Source organism: Barbatula barbatula (assembly GCF_947034865.1).
Source record: "Barbatula barbatula genome assembly, chromosome: 3".
Lineage (NCBI taxonomy): Eukaryota > Metazoa > Chordata > Actinopteri > Cypriniformes > Nemacheilidae > Barbatula > Barbatula barbatula.
The window spans coordinates 23,731,979-23,755,240 of NC_136764.1; the positions used below are offsets into that span (position 1 = coordinate 23,731,979).

General features: G+C 39.8%; 2 protein-coding genes across 9 annotated transcripts; one reads left to right on the forward strand and one right to left on the reverse strand.

Annotated features, from left to right (window-relative positions):
- The first annotated feature begins 7,241 nt into the window (after nucleotides 1-7,241).
- Nucleotides 7,242-12,178, forward strand: LOC306892571 (uncharacterized protein). The gene is made up of 6 exons (XM_079453708.1): nucleotides 7,242-7,453; nucleotides 9,233-9,294; nucleotides 9,374-9,402; nucleotides 9,548-9,619; nucleotides 10,384-10,463; nucleotides 10,868-12,178. Exons 2-6 carry the CDS (start codon nucleotides 9,258-9,260, stop codon nucleotides 11,883-11,885), a joined length of 1,236 nt encoding a protein of 411 aa, XP_079309834.1. The 5' UTR covers nucleotides 7,242-7,453; nucleotides 9,233-9,257; the 3' UTR covers nucleotides 11,886-12,178.
- Nucleotides 12,179-12,263: 85 nt separating this feature from the next.
- Nucleotides 12,264-23,260, reverse strand: prpf4ba (pre-mRNA processing factor 4Ba). 8 transcript variants are annotated; one of them, XM_079453184.1, is made up of 19 exons: nucleotides 23,156-23,243; nucleotides 21,427-22,617; nucleotides 21,116-21,256; nucleotides 19,908-20,060; nucleotides 19,627-19,708; nucleotides 19,335-19,542; nucleotides 19,184-19,257; nucleotides 18,758-18,848; nucleotides 18,491-18,638; nucleotides 17,102-17,239; nucleotides 16,396-16,549; nucleotides 16,192-16,306; nucleotides 15,919-16,070; nucleotides 15,757-15,843; nucleotides 15,343-15,603; nucleotides 14,825-14,950; nucleotides 13,911-14,316; nucleotides 13,518-13,568; nucleotides 12,264-12,518 (listed from the first exon to the last, which is right to left on the reverse strand). In XM_079453184.1, the coding sequence occupies exons 1-15, from the start codon at nucleotides 23,200-23,202 to the stop codon at nucleotides 15,400-15,402; spliced, it is 2,985 nt and encodes a 994-aa protein (XP_079309310.1). In that variant the 5' UTR covers nucleotides 23,203-23,243; the 3' UTR covers nucleotides 12,264-12,518; nucleotides 13,518-13,568; nucleotides 13,911-14,316; nucleotides 14,825-14,950; nucleotides 15,343-15,399. The 8 variants fall into 8 exon arrangements, with proteins under 8 accessions (XP_079309310.1, XP_079309313.1, XP_079309311.1 ...); XM_079453185.1 differs by having other exon boundaries at nucleotides 12,266-12,518; nucleotides 13,924-14,007; nucleotides 14,275-14,316; nucleotides 14,825-15,603; XM_079453183.1 differs by having other exon boundaries at nucleotides 12,270-12,518; nucleotides 13,911-14,007; nucleotides 14,275-14,316; nucleotides 14,825-15,603; nucleotides 23,156-23,260.
- Between the last annotated feature and the right edge of the window lie 2 nt (nucleotides 23,261-23,262).

Below are 23,262 nucleotides of genomic sequence, written 5' to 3' on the forward strand. Positions count from 1 at the left end.
CAAGTGCAGCTAGACGGATCGTGAACGCAGTCGGAGGGATGTGTATAACAGGCTTGCATCCAGTTCTGGCAGTGCAAGCGTATCTTTAATGGCAAGACGCACTGCCCCGGATTACGCTGCTGTTTTGTTTCAATTTTGAATGTTTTATTTTCATTAATGTTTTTGTTTTGTGACAATTTCTTTCAGTAAGTGCTATAATTTGGGTGCTTTGGGTTTCGTCCTTGGTTTCCCCCATTTGTGGTTGTAGACGAAGTGCTTCCCATTGAGGAAGTTCACTGACGAACCAGTAACTATTGCTTTATTTAGTTTTGTTTGATTAACTGTACTTATGGTAAGTGCTCGGGGCTCCTCTGGCCAATAGGAGAAAGGGTATTTTACCCACCTCTTGTTGGGGTGCAGTGTTTAACACGAGTGAGTTTCTCATTCCCTGTTGTTCAGGGGGCAACACCAGTGTGTGTGGTTAGTTGTAGTGAGTGATTACTGTTTTAGGTGGGGCAATATTCTTTTTCCTTGTGCCTTTTTATGATCCAAGGCTGCCCGTAGTGTTTACATTGTTTGTTCTTTTACGTACCTTTTCTTGGCCCGTGTTGGTAACTGTATTGGAAGGTACTTTTTAGTGACTGTCATAGGAATTGTATTTTAATAAAGTAAACATTTGTTTTAATTGGCAGAACTGTCTCAGTCCTCTCTGGAAAGAATGAACCTGGGGTTTAGATTTCCTCTGAACACTAGTATATCCTGGGGTGAAAGTCCTTAGTTGGCTACAGTTAAGCCTTTCCGTATCTTAATGTGAGGTTATTTTAGTTATCTTGCTCTCCGCCTCACCAACCCGCCACATAAACAACACTTCAAATCTGTAGCTCTTCTCACAACAGGAAGTGGCAGGCAAGCCAACATATTTTCTTTATAACGTGTGCTGTTTAAAACTACATGTGACTGGGGCAGATTTTATAATCACAAATACAATATTCAGAAGGTATAATGTTTTTGGTAAAAACCATATGGAAAATTAAAAAATATAGTTGTCTATCTTGCGCCTCCTACTGTTTAATGCAGTATTTTATAACATACACCAGACTTTAAAGGGGTCATTTGATGCGGCTAAAATGAATATTATCATTTGCTTTAGATGTAATACAATGTGTAAACACGATTTAAGGTTTAAAAAAAAGCTGCATTTTCCACATTTCGTTCATGTTTGTTTCTCCTCTTTGCTCCGCCTCTAAAAACACGCTGGTATTTGACAAAGCTCATCGCTCTGAAAAGCGAGGTGTGCTATGATTGGCCAGTTGACTACTGCGTTGTGGTTGGTCGAGTACTGCACGGAAATGTTACGCCTCTTACCATTATCGGAACATCAGGTTCCAAAACTACTGACAAGTGATAAAATGGCATCGATCCTTCCTTATCAATTCTAGCCCGAATCGATCCGGAAAATGATCAAGCCGATACAACTTTGCCAGTGCGACTCGAGCAGGATGTAAAGGATCGGTTAAGAGTAATTGACAATAAACAAACAACCATATACATCATACATTGTTTGCAACAAGCTTGCATTACAGCAGGGAATGGTAACATAATAAATACTGCGAGTGCTTCGGCCCTTCTTGATCAACCAGTGTTACGCCATGTCTCGTCGCGACTCAACAAAGACTATAAACTCCATTATAAACACCACATGTGTTGCTTCTAGTTGGAACATAATGATTATTAGGACTTGTGTTGTCTTTTTTCCACATTGCGCACAAAGAAACAACAACATCAAACTCAACTTGCGTTAGTCCATAACAAAGTCTTTTACAATGAAAATATACTTACAGGTTGCGAATCTGAAGCGCCAGACTGTCCTTGCAGAGTATTAAATGTTGGAATTGCCAAACTTTTTAACAAAAGCTTCCGTGCATAGCAGGTCTTGATCTCTCCCAGATTCGTGAAGCAATGGTTGGTGAAATGCGCTGCACAAACCTGAACATTTGGATTGTACTTCTCTGGAACAGTGTTGAAAATAAAATGTAACCATTCATTTTTTGCTGTATCGTCTTTTGGCAGAGCAAACAAAGAGGATTTCTTTTCACAACGAAACACACATGGTCTTTGCGACATGGCTGCAACGGTACAATGAGATTTACAAGACTTACTTGTGTTTAGATTTGGGCGGTCTTATTCAAATCGTGTTACGAACTGACGTAGATTTGTGGGGGTGTGGTTACACGAGGCTTTTCAGGCAGGTCTGGGTTAGCATTTACTTCTAGATAAAATACATCTTTAGTTCCGACACTTACATTTTTCCAATTTTCCGTATCTAACACATGCATGGGCAACTTATAACACACCACAGACAAAGAAAAACACGTATTTCCGGCCAATCACCCCTTTAAAGTTGAGAACTGGGGCGGTTCGATTCTGAATCTGTCGGAGTCCATAAATCGATTCCTAGCTGCTGTTTTCGCTGTTCCCTGTTTAACTACACATTTTTATGTATACATTTTTAATGCATTACAATTTTCTAAGCTGTTTAGTCATTTAGCAGACGCTTTTATCCAAAGTGACTTACAAAGAGTTTGGGGAGCAATAAGCGACATGTCATAAAAGAGCAATAGTAATACAAAGTTTCTTGTTTCATTAAAAGCTAGACCACAACCTTGTTTTCATTTGTCTGTCAAGTATTCACAGAAGGTGTGTTTTAATTAGTTTTTTGAAGGTTGTGAGGGATGTGGTTGACAGGACCGCATTAGGAAGAATGTTCCACCAGGAAGGAGTTGTGAAGGAGAATGAGGGGGAAGGCAATTTTGTGCCCTTATGCCAGCGTTTCTCTGGTGGGGAATAGAGACGTGACAGGTGGGGCGCGCCAAACGGGACCGTTCACCTTTTTATGCCTTATATGGAAACGTGAGATCAAATCTTCCGGAATTTTGTATTCATGGTTACAAATGAAATTGTAGTGAGGTAGGCGAGAGCCGGGATTCGAGGTCTGGTATCACGGAGGAGATTGTGAAGCATAAATGGACGAGGGACCGGACCGTCAGTAAGAGAGGACCGGGCCCGGAAATTGTGTTTGTCTTTAACGTCCTTGTTTATTTGATTTGATTAAAGATGTTAAATGTTCGCCGGTTCCCGCCTCCTTCCTTCCCTTCATGGAACTTTGTTACACTGGTGCCGAAACCCAATAGTAGCCTACGGTGCGCGTACAGCTGACGCTCGTTATCATTCACGCACCGGCCTCGAATCCCGGCTCTCGCCTACCTCGCTACAGAAATTTTTAACCTTTTGAGCGGTATCCGGTTTGGTCCCGTATATGGGATATTATTTCCGTGCCCCTACGGTCCCAGATATGAGATTTAGAATGTTCAGTGACTGCCAGATTCAAATTGTGCTTTCGCGCGTTGGTTTGCGCTGAGCCAGACACGGACGAGCTCAGCGCTGTCATATATCACAACTATGCAGTGTTTTCCACCTAATAATGTTTATTTTAGGTTTCAGCCATTTAAATACACATAAGCACTAGTAGAACAATACATTTGGAGTTTGTAAGATACACACTCATGTCTGTGGACGCAGCAATAACAATCTATTCAAATATAATTTGACGTGTGTAATTCACATCAGACAGACATAGTGGAAGTAACTATAAAGTTTACAAGAGTTAAAGTTCTCGGAGTTCACCGGCCACTTTCTTGCATGTATTTCGGGAGAAACTGATGACAGACAAAACGCTCTGAACTGCGTCGCAAAGAAACATGGTGGCACCCGTCTCACGTATAGATCAAGATTATTTATAAATGACCAAACACATTCAATTACACATTTTTGAGAATCGAATATCAGATAGTTGATGACGTGGTAAGCAAGTTTGTGAATATTTTGAAATAAAAAAGGAAATTAAGGCGATCTGTCATAAAGTCATCGTGGACTTCAGGAAGGCAAAAGGAGGCACACACGACCCCATCCACATTAATGGGATGGCTGTTGAACGTGTTTCCAGTTTTAAGTTCCTGGGGACTCATATTTCGGTGGACCTGTCCTGGACCACCAACACCTCAAGCCTCGTCAAAAGGCTCACCAGCGTCTCTTCTTTCTGAGGACACTGAAGAAGAACCAACTGTCTTCAACTATCCTGGTGAACTTCTATCGCTGCACGATAGAGAGCATCCTGACCAACTGTGTCACAGTCTGGTACGGGATCTGTTCTGTTGCTGAGCGCAAGGCACTGCAGCGGGTGGTGAAAACAGCCCAGCGCATCACAGGGACTACACTTTCTCCCATTGAGGACATCCAGAAGAAACGCTGTCTGCGTCGAGCTCGCAGCATTCTCAAGGACTCCTCTCACCCCGCTCATAGACTGTTTACTCTCCTGCCTTCCGGTAGGCGCTTCCGGTGCCTCCGGACAAGAACCAGCAGACTAAGAAACAGCTTTTTTCCCAGAGCTGTTTCATTATTGAACTCTGCCCCCACTGATTCCACTACCTCTCTTACCTTTAACTCCAATGCTGCTATAACATCGTTTACATTGCACTACAGGGCTGCATGCATGACTGAACTGTACACACACCAGTACTTCATGTTATCTGCTCTACTGGACTGTTTACACACGCACAGCATCATTTGCACTCTATACTGCTCACTTGCACATCTGAAATATGCTCATTTGCACTAATGGACCACTTTCATAACTGCACTAACTTATCTACTGTCTGTAACTCTATTAACTGAATCTACTCATCTATTGCACTGTAACCTCAATAACTGCATTAACTAATCTACTGCACTGTAACCTAATTAACTGCATCAACTCATCTTCTGGACTGCAACTTATTATTAACCCTTATACTGCACCGTAACTTTAATAGCTGCATAACTCATTCACTGCACTGTTACTTCAACAACTGCATTAACTCACCTATTGCATTGCAACTGTAACAGCTAATGTCAATAATCTATGCACACTTAAATCACTTGCACTTTTGTTTAGTCTAAATTATTATCTGCTCATATCCACCTGTACATTAATGTTCATAGTGTTAATGTTCATAGTATATAGTCATCTGTATATATTGTTCATAGAACATACCTACTGTAACATATTTTCATAACTGTATTATATTCTCTCATATTGTATTCTGTATTTATTCTAACTGTATATCCTGCACTTGCTAACTGCACTTCTGGTTTGACCTAAACTACATTTCGTTACACTGTACTTGTATATGTATAATGACAATAAAGTTGAATCTAATCTAATCTAATAAAGTGTGGCTGCGGTGTGTCACGTGACAAATATGACGCGTCACCATGGAAACATTAAGGGGGTAATCATTACTAGTCTACATGGAGTCTATGTTAAAAGAACATTAGATATGAGACCCCGAGAAAAATGTAACCTGGAACCGAAGATCCAAAATAACGTGACATCGGCATATTAATTGTAACGGAACAAACTTTCGCGGCCATATTTAAATGTTTTTTTACAGATTTCAAAATGGCACTTTTATATCTTTTCTATTTTTAAAATTAGTATTTTTTTATTTTCTCTATTTTTTTTATTTCATGAAAGTTATTATGACACAGCTGCACTTTTATTTTCTTTATTTTAGAACTTTCTGTTATTTGATTTATATAGTTTGTATTTTAGATACAACTTGTTACTCTGATACTACTTTTTAGTTCAATAAATTGGAACATGTTAAGCTTGTTGCGCATTTCATTAGCATTGTGTTGGGGCGATGGGGGCAGGTGGGGCTTGAAAATTCCCCCTTGTCTAAAGTGGGGAATGACCAAAAAAGTTTGAGAACCACTGCCTTATGCGAAGGGATTACAAGGCGGCGCTCCCTTGCTAAACGCAGGGCTCTTGATGGTGTGTAGGAGTGTAGGAGGGCGTGAAAGTAATCCATATGTATGTACTGTACATGTGGCAGAATTGAAAATAAACACTTTGACTTTGATAGTTTTTTTACCGTGGTTACAAGAGCAGTTATTCCTGTGGTGGAAGAGGAACTCACCCATTCATCGACCGAAACTCAGAAAAATCTAACTTAAGCCACCGCTAGCTTTAACGGTCTTGCCGCAGTGTAAACCAGGCCATACAAATGAGTTTCAGCCAAAATGTCAAGGTTATTTCGATCAGCAGATGTGAAGATTAGGTACATGGTGTCCCCGAAGTGGTCGCTTTTTGCAATTTGTCAGTATCAGTTAAGACACACTAAGGCTTAAAACAAATCACAAGCTGGTTGTGTGTTTCATGTCATAGAATAAAACGGGAAAATATTTAGAGGTTCTGTTTACCACGGACCTTTTTTCGGGTGATTTACCAAAAACAAAAAACATCGACTTTGGAGCAATGGAAACAGAAGTCCTAAAATACAAACTCTCTTACGGGTTTTGCATACAAAAATACGTCATATCTGAGCTGCATCCTTGTTTCCTCCATAGGTACCATCCTCTAAAGAATGCGGTACACGGTGGATTCTCAACTTAGAATTTAAGGAGACGTCCTTCGTAGGACATTCTGGCAGAAAAGGAAACAGGAAGTATCACGTTGCTATGACAACACATAGCACTCGCACACCTGTCAAATTAATCTAAATGATTTCTATTTGATTTTACTTTCTATTCTAAACAATTGAGTTGTAAAGTGTTAACATATAAACACCAGATATTAGATTGAAGGTGCAGCTGCTGCCGTTTATTCAAATGACAGATGTTGGCCCGACGCAAAGAATTGTGGGTTATCTCCAGCAAATTCGATGTGCAGAATTACGCACACGGTTGATATTACCCACAACTCACCGCTAGCAGGCGGAGTCCACTGAATAAATACATTATAGAACGATGCGTCACTAAACAATTATGTTTTCCTCCAATATGAAAGCACAAAGGACTTGTAAATTTGCACTGATTATAAGCTTTTCAACCTATTTAATTTGTAATTTTTTATTTATTTATATTATTTGTGTAACTCCCTCTCATGTATTTGTTTTTGATCTGTTTTATGGTTATTCTTTATTTTTGTCTTGTCTGTTTCTTGTCTTTTCTTCTCTCTTTTCATTAATCTAAGTGTTTCTTTGTTAAGTTTCTGTTGTAACATTGTTTTGTTATAGCAAAAAGTTCAATAAAGCATTAAAAAAAAAAAAACTTAATAAAAGTAAGTAAACATTAAACATTACATACGAAATAATGAATGAATAAATACTTAAATGGAAAGAAGAGCTGTACGTGTGTGACAGGTATTGGCCACAATGTTGTCTAGGCAACGACGGCTACTTCCGCTTCCTGTTAGTATGTCCCAGTGTGTGCAATCTCTTTGCCGTGCTCTCAAAAGTGCCTACTATTCCAACACAAAAACGATACGTGCTACTATTAGGGCTAGTAGAATTGAAACGCAGGGAATGTGTTTCGAGCAGCTCCCTTGCTTCCGAGATCGCGAATCGGTATATCGTGTACACGGGTTCGGACACCGGTAAGGACCCTGGCCCACACCGTTCACTTGTTTTCCTGTGACGTGAATGCTAAAAGCAATTCTTTATATTTATATATTTATATTTTAAATACTGGTTGAAGTACATAAAAACACTTTCATTATTCTGTTGCATATCAGTGCACAAATTTGGTCGATTATTAAATGTAACTGTTGTGCCTGCCTGGAAACGCATGTTTATATATCGCGTCTCATGAAGTTCATTGACTTGGCTCCTTGGATTTCGGTCAAACCAGTGGCGGAACTTTGTTTTGAAAAGTGGTGGGGAACAAGGCGACAAAACAATACTTTTATAAATTGTTTCTGCAATAACTCGTTGGGAACGAAGAGATTATTTCCAAAATAAGATTTTTCAAAAATTACGTTTTTTATTGTGCATTCCAATTAATATCACGTAGTTTTGTTTTGTTTTGTTTGAAAGAAACCGGAAGTTGCGAATGACTTCTTTTCCGTATCGTGAACAGACAGCTTCTGAAAGTAGAAAATAATGAAGGGCGGGGCTTTATTTTGCCCTTTACTTTTTGATTGGTCAGTATAGTCCTCCCTCTTTTTTGTTCCTGACGTCATGTGGATTAAAGATAACAAGTGCAAATGAATAAAACAAACTAATGGTGTGCCCGGATAAATCATTTATAATAACCGCTGCAACCCTGGTAAAACGCTTAGATGTTTCCTGTTTGATTGCATAGTGACTTTAAGGCACAACAACTTAACAAAATACAGCGAAACTAAGTCAAGTCAAGTCAGCTTTATTTATATAGCGCTTTTTACAATTTTCATTGTTACAAAGCAGCTGTACAAGAAAACATTGACTATAAGTAAAACATAAAAGGTTATGAAAGTCAAAACACAGGTCAAATATCAGACACACAATAAATTCCTATATGCAGTGTTAATTAAATAAGACTACCAAATTCTAGCAGCCCCCTCGACCAGGCAAACAGTGCAAAACATTATATGCAAACGGTGGCGAGGAACCCAAAACTCCATTGGAGGAGAAAAAACCTCAGAGGGAGACCAGGCCTAACCAGGGGATTCCAGTTCCCCTCTGGCAAAAACTGCAGCCTCTGCACAAGCTCGACAGTGCTTGCACAACAAGGCAAAATAACAAAAGTTAGATTTAAAATTATCATTAATAATCTAATAGCGGCTGAAGTTTTGTAGAGTAACACAATAAAAACATGATAACATAATAAAAACATGATTTTTAATTTGTAAAAATAGAAAGTCCTCATTTTGGATACAAACTCCTCATTTATCAAAAATAGTTGGCAGTCTGTCCATTGACTACTCCTCTTTCGACTGCAGCTCTCATAGTAGCCTTTGTGATTTGGGGAAGGTCACGTGTCTGGTGTGGAGCATTACATGTAAAAACAGTTTATTCATATGAGAATAAATGTTCGTCGGTTTACCTGTTTCTGTGCTTGGACACTGGATGCACAAGCAGATTTTGTATACTGATATATAGTGATGGCGAGATGGCGCTTTCCACGAGTTTTAGATGTTAATGGCCCCTAAACAGTGCACACAGCATTCCTTACTGTCATTTCTGCACAGAAAAGTGGTGGGGACATGTCCCACCCGCAAATTACGCCTATGGGTTGGACGGGGTTCAAAATGTGTCACATGGTTTCCGATAAGGTGAAAAGGATCTGATTGAGACACAGCCACAGTCTAAATAATTTCTGTATATTAAATGATTAACAATGAACTCATAGAGATGAATGAAAGGGCATTAATACTGCATCACTGTGATGTAAGGTAGGGAAGCTGTCGGCTCGAGAGAATGACGAGTCGGCCAGATCTTACACCACCACCTGCAGGTGAGTGCATGTCTACATCAGGCTTTATGGTTGTCGGGAACGCCTGATGTTTTACCTTGATGGCTTTTTTCCCACACAGGTGCCTGTTCATCGGCGGAAAGTGACAAGGTATGAGTTCATTTCAGTATGATCTGTTATGGTAGTCAAAAGAAAAGAATTATGCGTGTTTAGACGTGTGTGCGTGGACACTAAAATGTTTATGAGATATTCAATTTTTTTTGTCTATTGATACTTTTGAATTGTGTATTCAAAGGACAGCTACATTGCTCAGTTAATACGCCGACTTGAAACTCTACACATGTCTACAACACTGAACACACCACAGGTATCACATTCACTATGTCTGCAAATGAATTTACCTAATATAACTGTTAGTTTATTTAAGTATTTATAAACTATGCAGTGTGTGTATTATTCATGGTCAGTGTCTATATAAATATATTTGATCCAAAACAACAAGATAAACTGTATTAATGTCGTTGGTTCGATCACAGGGGATTGCACATACTTAGAAACAAATGTATAGTATAATGCAATGTAAGTCGCTTTGGATTAAAGCATTTGCCAAATGCATAAATGTAAATGTAAAATACCAAACCAAGAAACCTTTTTCAGGCAAGACCTTTCACAGAAACACGTAAATGTATGTAGTCTTGTTGGTAAATATGACGAAATTATACAAACGGCGCCCCACAGATATAGACATACATCTCAGAGACGTCTATGTATTTTGTTTGCTCTTCTGCCATTAATGTCAGATGTCATATAGACATTTAGATTTAGAATGTAAAATCACTTTTTCTAAAACGTTTAACAGATGTTTTTACACAGCAGATGTTTTCCAGATCTTTAGCAGACATCTTACAGACGTACCTGTGAAACTGTATGTGGGTATTAACTTACTGAAAATAAACTTCATACATCCAGTAAAAAGGACATTACCTTAAAACCAGCCGGTTAAAAGTAATAAAAAAGTTAATTCTTTAGCTTTTGAGAAAAGGTAGTGGGGTTGCACATATATGTCAATGGCATTCATCACTGTATATTTTGGTACGAATTACAACGATTGCAATTTATTCTATTGTGCAGGCATCTTTACTAGCCAGCATTTCTAATGCACAGGAACAGGAACCACCCGTCTGTTGCAGTCAAACGAAATCATCCAAAGTGTAAGTAGATACTGTCTGCTTTGACTCATCAGATGCTGACAGCCATCACCATTGCATGCAGGGTCATCTAAGTCTACGGAATATGAATCCAATTGAATTTGGTAGTGACATGCAGTCTTACACACATGCAGGTGGTACCATATTCAATTTAAAATGAAATGGATACATTAGGAATACAGATAATATTCAGACCATTCTTTGCACTGGGGACTTGCTGTGTTCTGTAATCTTAACCTTTTGTTGAACTGAATATAGCTTTGTGTAGTCGTGCAACACTAGACATCTCACACTTTGCCAACCTGGAACTGATACTCCATATCCATGTCAGAATACTTGAGGTTAAATAGCATCTGGAAAAAGATTTATCTTACCATTGCTTTGTTTTTTTCAATTATTTTATTTAGCGTGAAGCAACATAATACGACCCAGATGAGGATGCTTTCGCACAGATGGCACAGGCTTGGTCTACAGCCTCCGATCCTCTGGAGCACGCAAGAACACATATCGGATCATTATAAATCTACAGATGACACCAGACCAGCACTGGAAAACAGTCCCTTACAGGTCACTCTCACTCTGTCTTCAAGGAGTAAAAGGACAGGCAAGATGAAGACAATTAGCAATTCACATTGTAGCAGTTTGGACACCTGCAATCGTGGACTTCTTGAAGGTAAAGTAACCGAACAGTGCTCTTTAAAAAACTCCAGCCGGGTGTCAGTTGAATGCGGAGACAGTGACCTCTCCGACCTTGAGAAAGACAATATTCCCATCTTAAAGTGGGCAGCTCCTGTAGAACTGGACCTGAGGCCAGACTCATTTGACAGAGATCTGGAATTGACAGAGGCGGCAGAAGAAGAGCAAGTTTACCCGGACTTCAGTGATTCTTCAGATGCTGGATTGGAGAGTAAGGGTCCTTGTCTCACAGCAATGGTGACACGCTTGCTAGAGCTGGAAAAACTTCAAGCCGCAACTATACAAAAGGAACAAGGAAAAGCAGTCCGATCTTGCCCGGCAACTGCTTTGGTACGGAGTGCCAATCGCCTGAGACGTTTGGAAAGTCCTTGCAGTCAGGTGGAACACTTGAGGACTAGAGGCAGCAATTCAGTATTAGCCGATTTGACAAAACTCACCCTTTCTTCGTCCTCTCGTTCACGGTCAAGGCAACATACTCGCCCCTTATCACATTCTGATAGGGTACGGAAAGGAGTACAGCAAGCACGTAATGTGTGTAAAAAACTTAACTCCAGTACAGTCAAATTAAGAAAGACAGATGGTCTTGCTAACAGTATTTCTAATGTGTCACCAAAATGCAACAGCGTTAAGGCTTCCAAGATATGCAAACCTGCAAAGAACGATATGCCAAAGTCAAAAAAGACCTTGAAAAAGACTTGTGTTCCTCTTAAAATATATAGTAAAACATAATGCAGTGTTCGGTTTAATTCTAAAGTTTTCCTTGATGCTGTTTGTTGTTTTTATTAAATAGCCTATTTAATAATATTGTTTACAACTCTAAGGGGGCAAGAGAATATTGGAGAGTTCAAAGTGGGAACAAATATTTTATATGTATTATATTCTGGATTGAACTTTACGACTAGATTGAAACCTCAGTTATTAACAAAGCATGCATGTCTGTAGCATGTTATCCACTAGGCCACAGCTTTTACTGTAATACTGTATACTTATTTGTATGCAAAAGTATAAAAGACCGCTAACCCAGATGTTTTCTTGTGTTTTTGTCACATGACTTAAAACAGCTTGTTTATAGACTTAATAATAGACAGCATAAAAAAAAGACAATGTGTCATTGTAAAAGTCTCTCTTTATTTTTTGAGTTGACTGCTAAATTGAACAGCATTGGCTATCCAACTGAATACACACAATAAACACATCGTGTACAGTGCATGGCTGCAGTGGGTAATTTCCTCCATTAGTGGATGAGATGAGCACTTGAAAGGCACTTCAATAATACAGTAGGACAGCCGTAGACAGACAGGTTATCTCTCACGCTTAGTGTCACATGATCAAGCAGTCAAGGATGAAGTTTTAGACTTACACCTGCAATAAAATTAAGAAAGGATTAGTTTTAGTTAAACGGCAGGTATCAAATAAAATGTAGAAGACATTGGCAAACAAATGAAAAGTATTACCTTTTGATTGAAAATTGGGCATATATTAGGCCAAATTATAAACTAAAGTATGTTTAAACTACTCCACATTAGTAGTATAGAACTTGAGTTACATCAAGTTGAGCATAAGGTGATGCACCATAACTTTGTGTTTGCTTAACCAAGAATACAAATAATCGGAATCAGTAACTCAAATTGTACAAAGACTATATGAGAAACAACATTAAAGGGGTAGTTCACCCAAAAAAGACAATTCTGTCATTATTTACTCACCCTCAAGTTGTTTCAAAACTATAAAATTATTGGTTTTGTTGTGCATAAAAAGATATTTTAAAGAATGTGGGAAACTAAACAGTTCTGGCCCACCATTGTCTAACATAGTAGTTTTTCCTCTTTAGTCAATAGTGCCCCAGAACTGTTTGGTTACAAACATTATTACAAATATCTTTCCATATTCCTTTTCATTTTTGGGCAAACCATCCCTTTAAAACAAAAACTTAAAGGGGTCGTATGACACTGCTAAAACTAATAGAAGCTTTTGTTTTAGATGTAATGCATACACGATTGGGTTAAAAAAATCTGTATTTTCCACATACTGTTCATGTTTGTATCTCCTCTTTGCCTCGCTTCTCTGAAACACGCAGATTTTTTACAAAGCTCATCGCTCTGAAAAGCGAGGTGTGCTATGATTGGCCATTAAACCAGTGCGTAGTGATTGGTCGAATACTGCAAACGTGTGGTTACACGAAGCGTTTCAGGCAGGTCTGGGTGAGCATTCGCTTTTAGAAAGAATGCATCTTTTGTTCCGACGCTTACATTGTTTGCAATTTTACGTGTCAACTTATAACATACCAAGACACAGAAAAACATGTATTCGCGCCATATGACCCCTTTAATTGTCATTAACAGCTCTCTCTAAAACAGAAACCTTTTCTCCAGATGAGACTTCCTTTTAAGAATCTTCTTTAATGGACAGCACCTAAAATACAGAGAATAAATATACCAGTATCTCGGTACAGCAGTCAGCACACGCTCTTGCAACATCCTGGGGAAATGGACAATAATCAGCTGACATGGTGACTAAATCAATCTATTTATGTTTGGAACATACAGCTGCCCCATTATGAACCTTTGTGGATAAAACCAACGCTGGAACTTCATGAAGATTATATTATACGGACAGAGTCCTGACCAGACAAACTGGCAAAAACATATTCTTGAACTATTCATAAGCTACAATCATATTGTAGTTATAGCAATCATAACTACAACAATGATACTTTGTAACACAAAGCTGATGCTCTGTTCAATCTAAACATGCCTTATGGAGTGACCTGGATAAAGAGCCTTGAAGATGTCTTGTTCCTTTGAAAGCAGAGGCAGACAGGGGGCTGTGTCTCCATTGGCCAGAGATTTAACTCGAACACAAAGAGCAGTGGGAGAAACAGCACAAACAGCAGTTAGTGTTGATGAAAAAAACAAGAACGTTTCCTGTCTTACGACACCACAAACGTCTTTATTTTATATCATTTAAAGATAACAATAATGTGAATTTACAGTAAACTCAAATTATGACATTTTCATGCAGGACTTCTTTGCAAAGATAACAAGCAGAGAATTCTTCCAGCATGACATTTGTCTCTTTTTAATTCCAAACAAAGATATGAAGTAAAGAAGCAAATTACCGCTCGTAACAAGCAGAATCATAGATCAGAGCAGGAAAACCCCTGTATCAAAAGACAACATGATCACAAACATGAGAACAGTCACAAACACCACATCTACATTTCCTATTCACAGCGAAACACCGCAGGGTTTGTACAGTGGTGCATCTGAAGCCGTACGTTTTACATCAGCTCATGCATATTCAAAGAGCACTCAGTAGGTTGTACAAAAACGATGATGTGAAAACATAGCAGAAATTAAGTGTAGTATGTCTAGCAGTACACTGAAGGTGCTTGATACATTACAAATATTCAGACTCCCCTTCACCGTTACCCTCAATGCCAATAGAAAAACCCGGTTTGCCCAGGGGATTCCTTCCGTTTTTGCAAAAGCTTGACAGATTTGTCTCTGTGAGAAACATCGGCACACAGGGTGACAAAGAGTGCATGTCAATTTCTCCAATATACATCTCCAGTAAACATGCAGGAGAAGCCGTAAGGGCGCGACGATGCCGATTGGTTTGGTAGGGTAAGCTTACCTTCAGTGTACTCATAGAAGTGCACAACCTGCCTTTACAGAGGAACTTTTCCCTGCAGACCAGGTCAGGCAGGACCCAAGACCTCAGGTTCAGCAGAAACACACCTGTGGCAAGGGTTTGCCGCGGGCCTGCGCGCCAGGTTTCGCTCTCTCTCACACCTGAGGGAGGGTGGATATAGACAGCATTTATGCTGGCCTGACACTCGCAACTCTAAGTCCTTGGTGACCGAGTAATATTTGTTTGACATCAAGAATGTCAAATGTTCTAGCACAATGGACATTTTACATTCTGATCCATGAGCGTGATATCAAATATGGTTGACATTCATATTATTTTAGCTGCTGTTCTCTACAAGAAGCTGTGTATATGAAGCATGCATCCTGAACAATATAGAATACATTTACGGTGTCTTGTCAATTTAAAAAAAGAAAGTAAAACCTCATTGTGTCCTTCTCTGAAAAGCACTACAAATCTGAACCAATAAAATAGCGTTTGATTTTAAAACGGCAATACGGCCAATAAAATATTAAAATGTCTTTTGTTGTCATACAGTATCTGCAGATACAAAACCATCACGTGCAGGAGTCTCTGACGTATGGTTAGATGCTCATATCCTCTCTTGGATGAACGAATGCTGTAATGCCCGGTTGATAGTGATCCGCTTAACTGGGTCCAGCGTTAGGATATGGTCCATGAGCTCTTTCAGCTGAACGACCTTCTTTCGCTGGTCCTCTGGTAGTGCCTGACGACCCACCATGTCCTTCAGGAGGTCCTTAATGGGGTTAATGGTGCTCATGACTGTGACCTTTTCCTGTAGACATAGAGCCAAAGATTTGGAAAGAAAGAACAGTGGGAAATACAGATAAATTAAGAAAAGAGCAAGTTAGTAGTTCAAACAATCGGCTTAAAAAGGGTCGTATTATAAAAAAAATGAACAGACGTGGATGGAATACATAATGCTTACCCTTTCCGTGACCTTATCAACCTCTGTGTACAAAAAGTTCAAGTTTTGGTCAAAATGCTGGTCCTTGAACAGACCTTTTCTGATCATCTGTGAAAACAATGAATATTTAGAATACTGATTTTTTCATTCTTAAAATCTAATGCCTGGAAAATAAATTCTTACTTTATTAGGCATTTTTCCTTTCAGGTCCATGGCAAGTTTTAGCATGTGATTATTGGTCTTCCCAGGGAAAAGGATTTTTCCTGTGTATAGCTCGTAGAGAGTGCAGCCCACAGACCACATATCGATCCCATAGTCATACGACGTTCCAATGACTATATAAGAAGAAACAAACATTCAAACAAAAGAAACTCTGAACTTATCCAGGCGTACTACATTGCATCAGATACATTTTCCGTGTTCAAACAGCTTTCTCAATGCAGTTCACGGACTTACTGATCTCAGGTGCCCTGTAGAAGCGACTGACCAGATAGGGTGTAATGTCATTATCAGCCACGTGTGATGCGGAGCCAAAGTCACACAGCTTCAAAATGGTCTTGGACTCATTCACCTTTAAGGAAATTGAAAAATTAAATTGCGATCTCTGCAAAAATGTGGGAAGGCACTTTGGTAACTATCAGAAGGTCAGAAGTGACTCACCAGGATGTTGTCGGGTTTGATGTCACCATGCAGTATGTTGCATCGCTTCAGCATTTTCAGGGCCAAGAAAAGCTGTTGGCTGTATGAGCGCACAGCCTTGATGTGCAGCCCCACGTCCTTGCCGTACTTCCTCAGCACCTCCCGTAGGTTCATGCTAATGCCAGCCAAGAATATATTCACAGTGCATAAACACAAATACGTAAGATAACACATAATCTGCATCAGAAACAGGGGCGGTTCTAGGGTGTGTGTATATCCGGGGCTTATGTGTTCAAATACACATTTAGCGTGGACACGCGAGCTGCGCCACTTTATCGGTTTAAATTCAAAGCACTCAGGAATGTTGTTAAAACATCTGCCGTTGCTTAGCAATCATGAGATGGGCTCGTCGTGAAGACGAGAATGTTCCGGCAAAGAACAAATGGATTTTTTTCCCATGTGTTCTGACGTGCCTGGTTAAAAGAGTGTGTAGAACCACAGGGGGGCGTGACCGAGTTGCTCTCTATTTGAGCATGCTTGTAGCACATCTACATATAAAATAACAAACTTGTGCGCACAAAAGATGCAAAATGTGAACGGCCTTTCAGTGGTTCATACAGGACATGGTAATCACAAAATGTGGCCTTTACTGAAAACATTCAGGGCTTCAGCCCCCTTAGCCCGCCCCTAGCTCTGCCCCAATCAGAAAGTGTTGACTGGAATGTACCTGAGTGGTTCAAACACCAAACATAGATGCTGCTTGTGGTAAAAGTGTCTGAAGAGCCTCAAACAATGGAACTTATCATCTGCATCTGCGTTGTTCAGTTTCCTGAGAAACTCCAGCTCCTTGAGCCCTGTTTTTTGCCTGCAAGTACAAACAAAAACACAATCATACCATATCTATACCATAACACCCTAAAGACACATTCTCTGCATGCCATCAAATATTTAATAAGAGAAACCAAAGCCATGTCCATTGTAGACATACCCAAAACAAAACATTTTGGATTTGATGAAAATTAACTGGATAAGACGTTTACGATCAAAGGGTATATGCAGGAATCATAGAGATTAATTTACTACCTTTTACTACCTATTTTACCACCTCCAAAATATTTTTTACTACCAACACGACATCAAGCAGCAGCCCTTTTTTGGGGGGGAGGGGGTATGCAAAGCACCACTTACTACTTACTATAAGGGTGTGTTCACACCAGGGGTCTCCAACCTTTTTGTAAGCGAGAGCTACCAAAATATTGAGGTGCGTTTCACGTGAATAAGGCGGCGTAAATTAAGCATTCGCGTGAGTTGAAATATCTGAACTTTTTTGTTCAGCGTTAACCAATCAGAAGCTTGCACTAGTAGGGCCGTGAGGGAGCGGCAGAAGCCCCTCCCATTACGCGAATTCGCGTCTGTAAGGAAGCGAATTTCATGGCGAATGATGCGAGTAAACTCAAAATGTTCAGGTATGCCCCCTTAAAATGTGGAGCAATGCCGAATCCAAGTATGTACGCCGTTTTATCCTTGCCACACGCGAAACTTTTGGCTATATCAGAGTCAGTGAACATGTTTTGGAACAATTCCCCAATGCCCTGATTCGAATTATATGAATGATGGTTCAGGCACCAGAGAACCTCAGCCCTGAGGTAAGGTCTGCTGTCTGGCTATCGCTGTTGTGGTGGTGCTGGTTTGCTGCTGAGGCGGTGCGACGACAGCTGACCTCGAGTTGGCATGATTTGGTAGAAAATAGAAGCAAGTGGCTAATATCAACTGAGGCAAAAAGGCGGAAAATGTTGTTGGCGTCGCTGATAGCCTATCAACCACGGAACTCTACACAGTTTACCTCTACGTCATTGCTATCAACTCCGACTCACTCAGGGTCCTGTTAGCACCGTATATATTTTTAAACTAGGCTAGATGAAGATAAAACATGGAGACACAAATATTAAGCAAAAAATGGAAACTTCTTATATATTGGGGTGGTGATGAAAAATTTACTACCAAGTCAAATTGCATTTTGTTACCTTTTTCTACCTTTAAAGGGCCATAATTGTGGTAGATTCTTTTTACTACCTATTACTACCGCGCGGACACCCTGGATCATGAAGAGGCTTACATCATCTCATTGTTCCGTATTATTTTCACGGCCACCTCCAGATTGGCTCGGCCCGAGTCTCTGGCTCGGATCACGTTACTGAAAACACCATGTCCCGTGTAGCCGTACACTGCATACCGCTTGTCCAACACCTCACCAATGTTCACACCTGATGAGAAGAAACAAGTTCCTTATCAAAACGACACCCGTTTTCCATCTTGTCATCAAGTTAATGGCTTACGGATTCAAGTGCAGTATTTTCTACAAGATTAGCCGATAATAACTTACGGTAATAGCCCTCTGCATCGGTCCAGTTGTCTTTGAGACTCGGATTCTCCTTAAAGTCCTTTCCAACTCCTGCTGCCCGTAATCTGGCACTCTGTGGGCAGATTACAAAACATGAAAATGTTTGCCATTGTTATCGCGATTGAATTCAGACGGTGGATTGAAATGAGCACTGATAAAAGAGCTCAGTGACAGACACCATTCAAGACTTTGTCTCTGAGAGGCCTCAAGATACAGTGAGCGCGACAGAGTCGGATTACTCGCTTGGTAAAAAGCTTCGAACAAAGTTTCCAAGGGAGAAACAACAGCTTGCACAGGACTATGCAACTCTACCTGTAGAGATCGCCTTACATGGTCAAATTCAATCAAATTCTGGGGCTTGTAAAGCCACTGACCTATGCAATGGAAAGCAGCGACTTGGCTACTCACGTCAAAGTAAGCGGCGAACATGTCATCCGACTCCGCGAACATATCAGGGGCTGGTGGCTTTTTCAGATTAGCACCTGAAGAAAGAAAACGATAATTAAATAAACTTGTTTTGGGTGAACTATCCCTTTAAGTTATTTTGGAGATAACATACCATCCTTTTCCTGAGAGACAAGGTTAAGCTTGGCCTTCACGTTGTCCTCAAACGTGTCCAGGTTCTCTTGCTCGTAGGCTTTAACATCAGCGGCCACACGCTCAAGGATGTCATCAGGTGATGGAGATCGACTGTGTCTGCTGCTCTGAGGACTGCCATGCTCTGAGAGTCCTGACATGTTACTGTCTTCATTCACAGATTTATATTTCTACAGAGGACAAAAACAATGTCAATTACTTATGTCAAAAGCAAAGCAGATGTTGTAACATTGATAACAAAAATATATTCTGACCTGAATAATCGCCAAGCGCTGAAGTCTCCTCTGCTCTATTAAAGCCTCCTCATCCTCTTCATTAACTTCAAAGTCCTCCAGCCTAAAAAACAGATAGATTCACATACTTATTCATTTCCAATATGCCAAGAAACATAAAACCCAATTGGTAGAGCATTACACTAGCAACACAAAGGTTGTGGGTTCGATCAGGGACACATGCTGTTAAAAGACATGTACATGCATGCAGTCGATTTGGATAAAAGCATCTGCCAAATGCGTAAATGCAAAACCAAACTCACACTTCTTCATCGGAATCTTCCTGCTCAGCCTTCATGCCTTCAGACAGACTCCCTTTGAACATGTCTTCTCTTTCCCTGCTTCGTCTCCTCCGCCTTTCCTGGGATCCCGAATGGAACTGCTGTCTGCGATACGTCCTGTCCCACTCCCTGGATCTACATAATAAAAAATGTAATTTAATGCCGCTGCAATCCTCAGAACTAGGCACCACAACATTTTGAAAAAAAATTAAAATATTGAAAACCAAATCATATGTTTATTTAGAAAATATTTCTAAAACAATTTTCGAAAGATTTGTTATTTTGTTAAAGAAGTGACAATATTCATGGTTTAACTGAAGATTCTGTATGTAAATTGATCACAACTTAATAGGTTGAAAAAAAATCAATCTTCAGTACACAAAACTAAAATTAAAACCAAATTCATAAAAGAAAAGATGAAACCCCAAATCAATGAAGCTAAACCCTAAAATAGAAATTAGCAGTAAAAGCACAAAAAAAACCCAATAAAACATTATGGCCCGGTTTCACAGAAAAAGTTTAGCTTAAAGAGTTAGTTCACTCAAAAATGAATATTCTGTCATCATTTACTCACCCTCAGGTTGTTTCAAACCTATATAAGTGTCTTTGTTCTGATAAACACAAAGAAATATATTTATAAGAATGTTAGCAATTTTCAGTTCTGTGACATAATCCACTTCCACATTTCTTTAATTTATTTGTTCTGTTGAACACAAAGTGAGATATTTTGAAGAATTGAGGAACACAAACGTTCTGGGGCAACTTTGACTACCATTACATATTTTCTTTATTATGGCAGACAATGATGACACAAAATTGAAAATTGCTTACATTCTTCCGAATATCTTCCCCTATGTTCACCGGAAAAACTAAAAAAATTATACAGGTATGAAATGACACGAGGGTGAGCAAATGATGACTTCATTTTTGGGTGAACTATCCCTTTAAGCCAGGACTATGACTTTGTTAAATTAAGATTTATTGAATACATAACTTGATATAATCGTGATATGCAATATATCAATATATTGTTACACCCCACAGGTTATTCAGACCTTAGAGGTCAGGATGATCCCCAAATAATGTAAACTTAATTTCACTTATAGTGTGTGTGCAATATAAAATAGGCATCTGGTTATATTCTGATGCCTTTAAGAAATCGTTTGTCCACAAATGCAAACCCCAATCACCTGTGTCTGACCGGAGACCTGCTGGTGCGTCTCCGGGGAGAACGAGATCTCCGTCTAAAAGGTGAATGGTTTAATCTTCGCCTGGAGCTTAGAGACGGGCTTTCCTCTCTACGACCCCCTGCATCATCACGAGATCGCATCCTGTTAGTGAGTATAAAAAACGTGTGACTTCAAGAATCTCGACAGAAGAAAACCAGAATAAAAAAAAGAATTTAATGCTATAAGCATCTTGACTGAACCACAGCCAAGTTGCAAACGAAAGACACGATACAACTAAATCTATCAACGATCTAAATTAAAGGAGCTAGAACCTGTCAGTAGATAGTCTCGGGCGGTCGGCTTCTCTCCGCCTCCTTTCCGCAGACCGAGATCGGCCTCTCCTGGTAGGTGATCTGTTGTGGCATGAAGATCTGTCTTGTCTGGATGCCCTGTCTGTGCTGTGTTCAGGGGACTGGTGACCCCTTGTAAGCACACCGGGGCTGTGATGTTCTGAAACTGGTTTTCCGCTAGGAGATCTATTTTCTTTTCCAGATGAGGTTTCTTTTGAAGTTGTCTTGACTGGTTTCTTTTCTCTGTCACATTCCGGGACGTTTGTATTTCTTTCTTTAGATGTAGATTTGCTCCTTCGTTCTGGTGATTTGGAATTTCTACGGCTTTCAACGTTTTGCTCATCCCGCTTTGCAGGCGACGTTGAAGGACGTCTTCTACCATTATCTGTTTTTCGTTCCATCTCTGTGTCGTGCCTTTTATCACTAGATGACCGCCCCCTGGCCTTCACAGGAGATTTCGCCCTTTGATCTTCATCTTTGGATCTCTCTGCGCCCCAGGATCGTCTCCTCTCCCTTGCTTTGCTTGGATCCCATATATCTAGCTCAGTTTCTTTTTCTGACTTCCGATGCCGGGTTGCCGTCTCACCAGACGCGCTTCTGACTTCTCGCCAGGTAACCTTTTCCTCATGGACTTGATCTTGTCGAGATCCTACAGGATCCAATGCTACCTGATGGTCCCCAATGACATGCTCATTGAGATCCTGTCTCCAACGCTCACAATTTTGCACAGCTTCCTCGATCTCACCGCCATCATCGGAGTCCGAGTTGTAACCCTGCAAGATCAGACCCATACCTGACTGCACAGCTCCTTCCATTAACTCATTATCAAGTTCTGCTTGAATCATGGCTCTCTGTTTCTCAAGATCCTCAAGTGCAGCCAGATCATCCAGCCTGGATCTCTTTGGAGAGATGATTCCACTGTTATAGTCTGTGGAAAACTCTCCGTCATTCCTTAATGAGTCTCTGTGTTTTCGCTTGTGTCTGTGCTTGTGCTTGTGGTCCTTATCATCTGGTGAGGGATGTTTATGTTTTCTGTGTTTACTTCGATGTTTGTGTTTTCTACTCTTGTGTCGTTCCACTCTGGCAATGTCCGAGTCCTTCGTTTTTCTAGCTCCATCTCCACCCGCTGTATATTCATTTTCATCTGGACTGTCGGAGCTTTCCACATCAAACCTGGCACAGAGAAAACAGTAGGAGTTTGTTATTAATATAATTTCCAACGGTCTCAAATAAGCTCTTTAAAGTGAATGTAGTTAGGATGTCTAAAGATAAACATCAACGACACGGTATCACACCTATATTTCTGTGTTGTTCATGAAAAACATACTTTCTTCTTTAATATAGTAAACTAGTATTAATAGTGATTACTGCACTTTGCAAGTGTGTGTATAACGTCCCTACATTAATCGGTATGAACTATAATGAATTGATAACTATAATATACTTTAATATTTACTATTGTAAGCTTAAAAACACTAAAACAACTTACAAAAGTCGATTATAATCAATTCTAAAGTATACTTCAGTATTTTAATGTTGGTTCATTTAAAGTAACATCAAACAGATGTCTTATATTTGGAGTGTCCACAGACATTGGCATAAAACCGCGTTATCAAATCCGAAGTTACGGAATCGTTTAAATTACACAAAATATACAAAGCTTCTATGTGTACATACAAATAATTTTCGACTTAAAATGCGTATGACTTACGTATAATCCTCTGCGATTGTTTTGGTCAACGCGTTCATGTTCGCCATCTTGAGTATTCCTGCCAGGTCGGTTCGGGGTCGAAAAGAGCCGACTCAATTGAATCATTC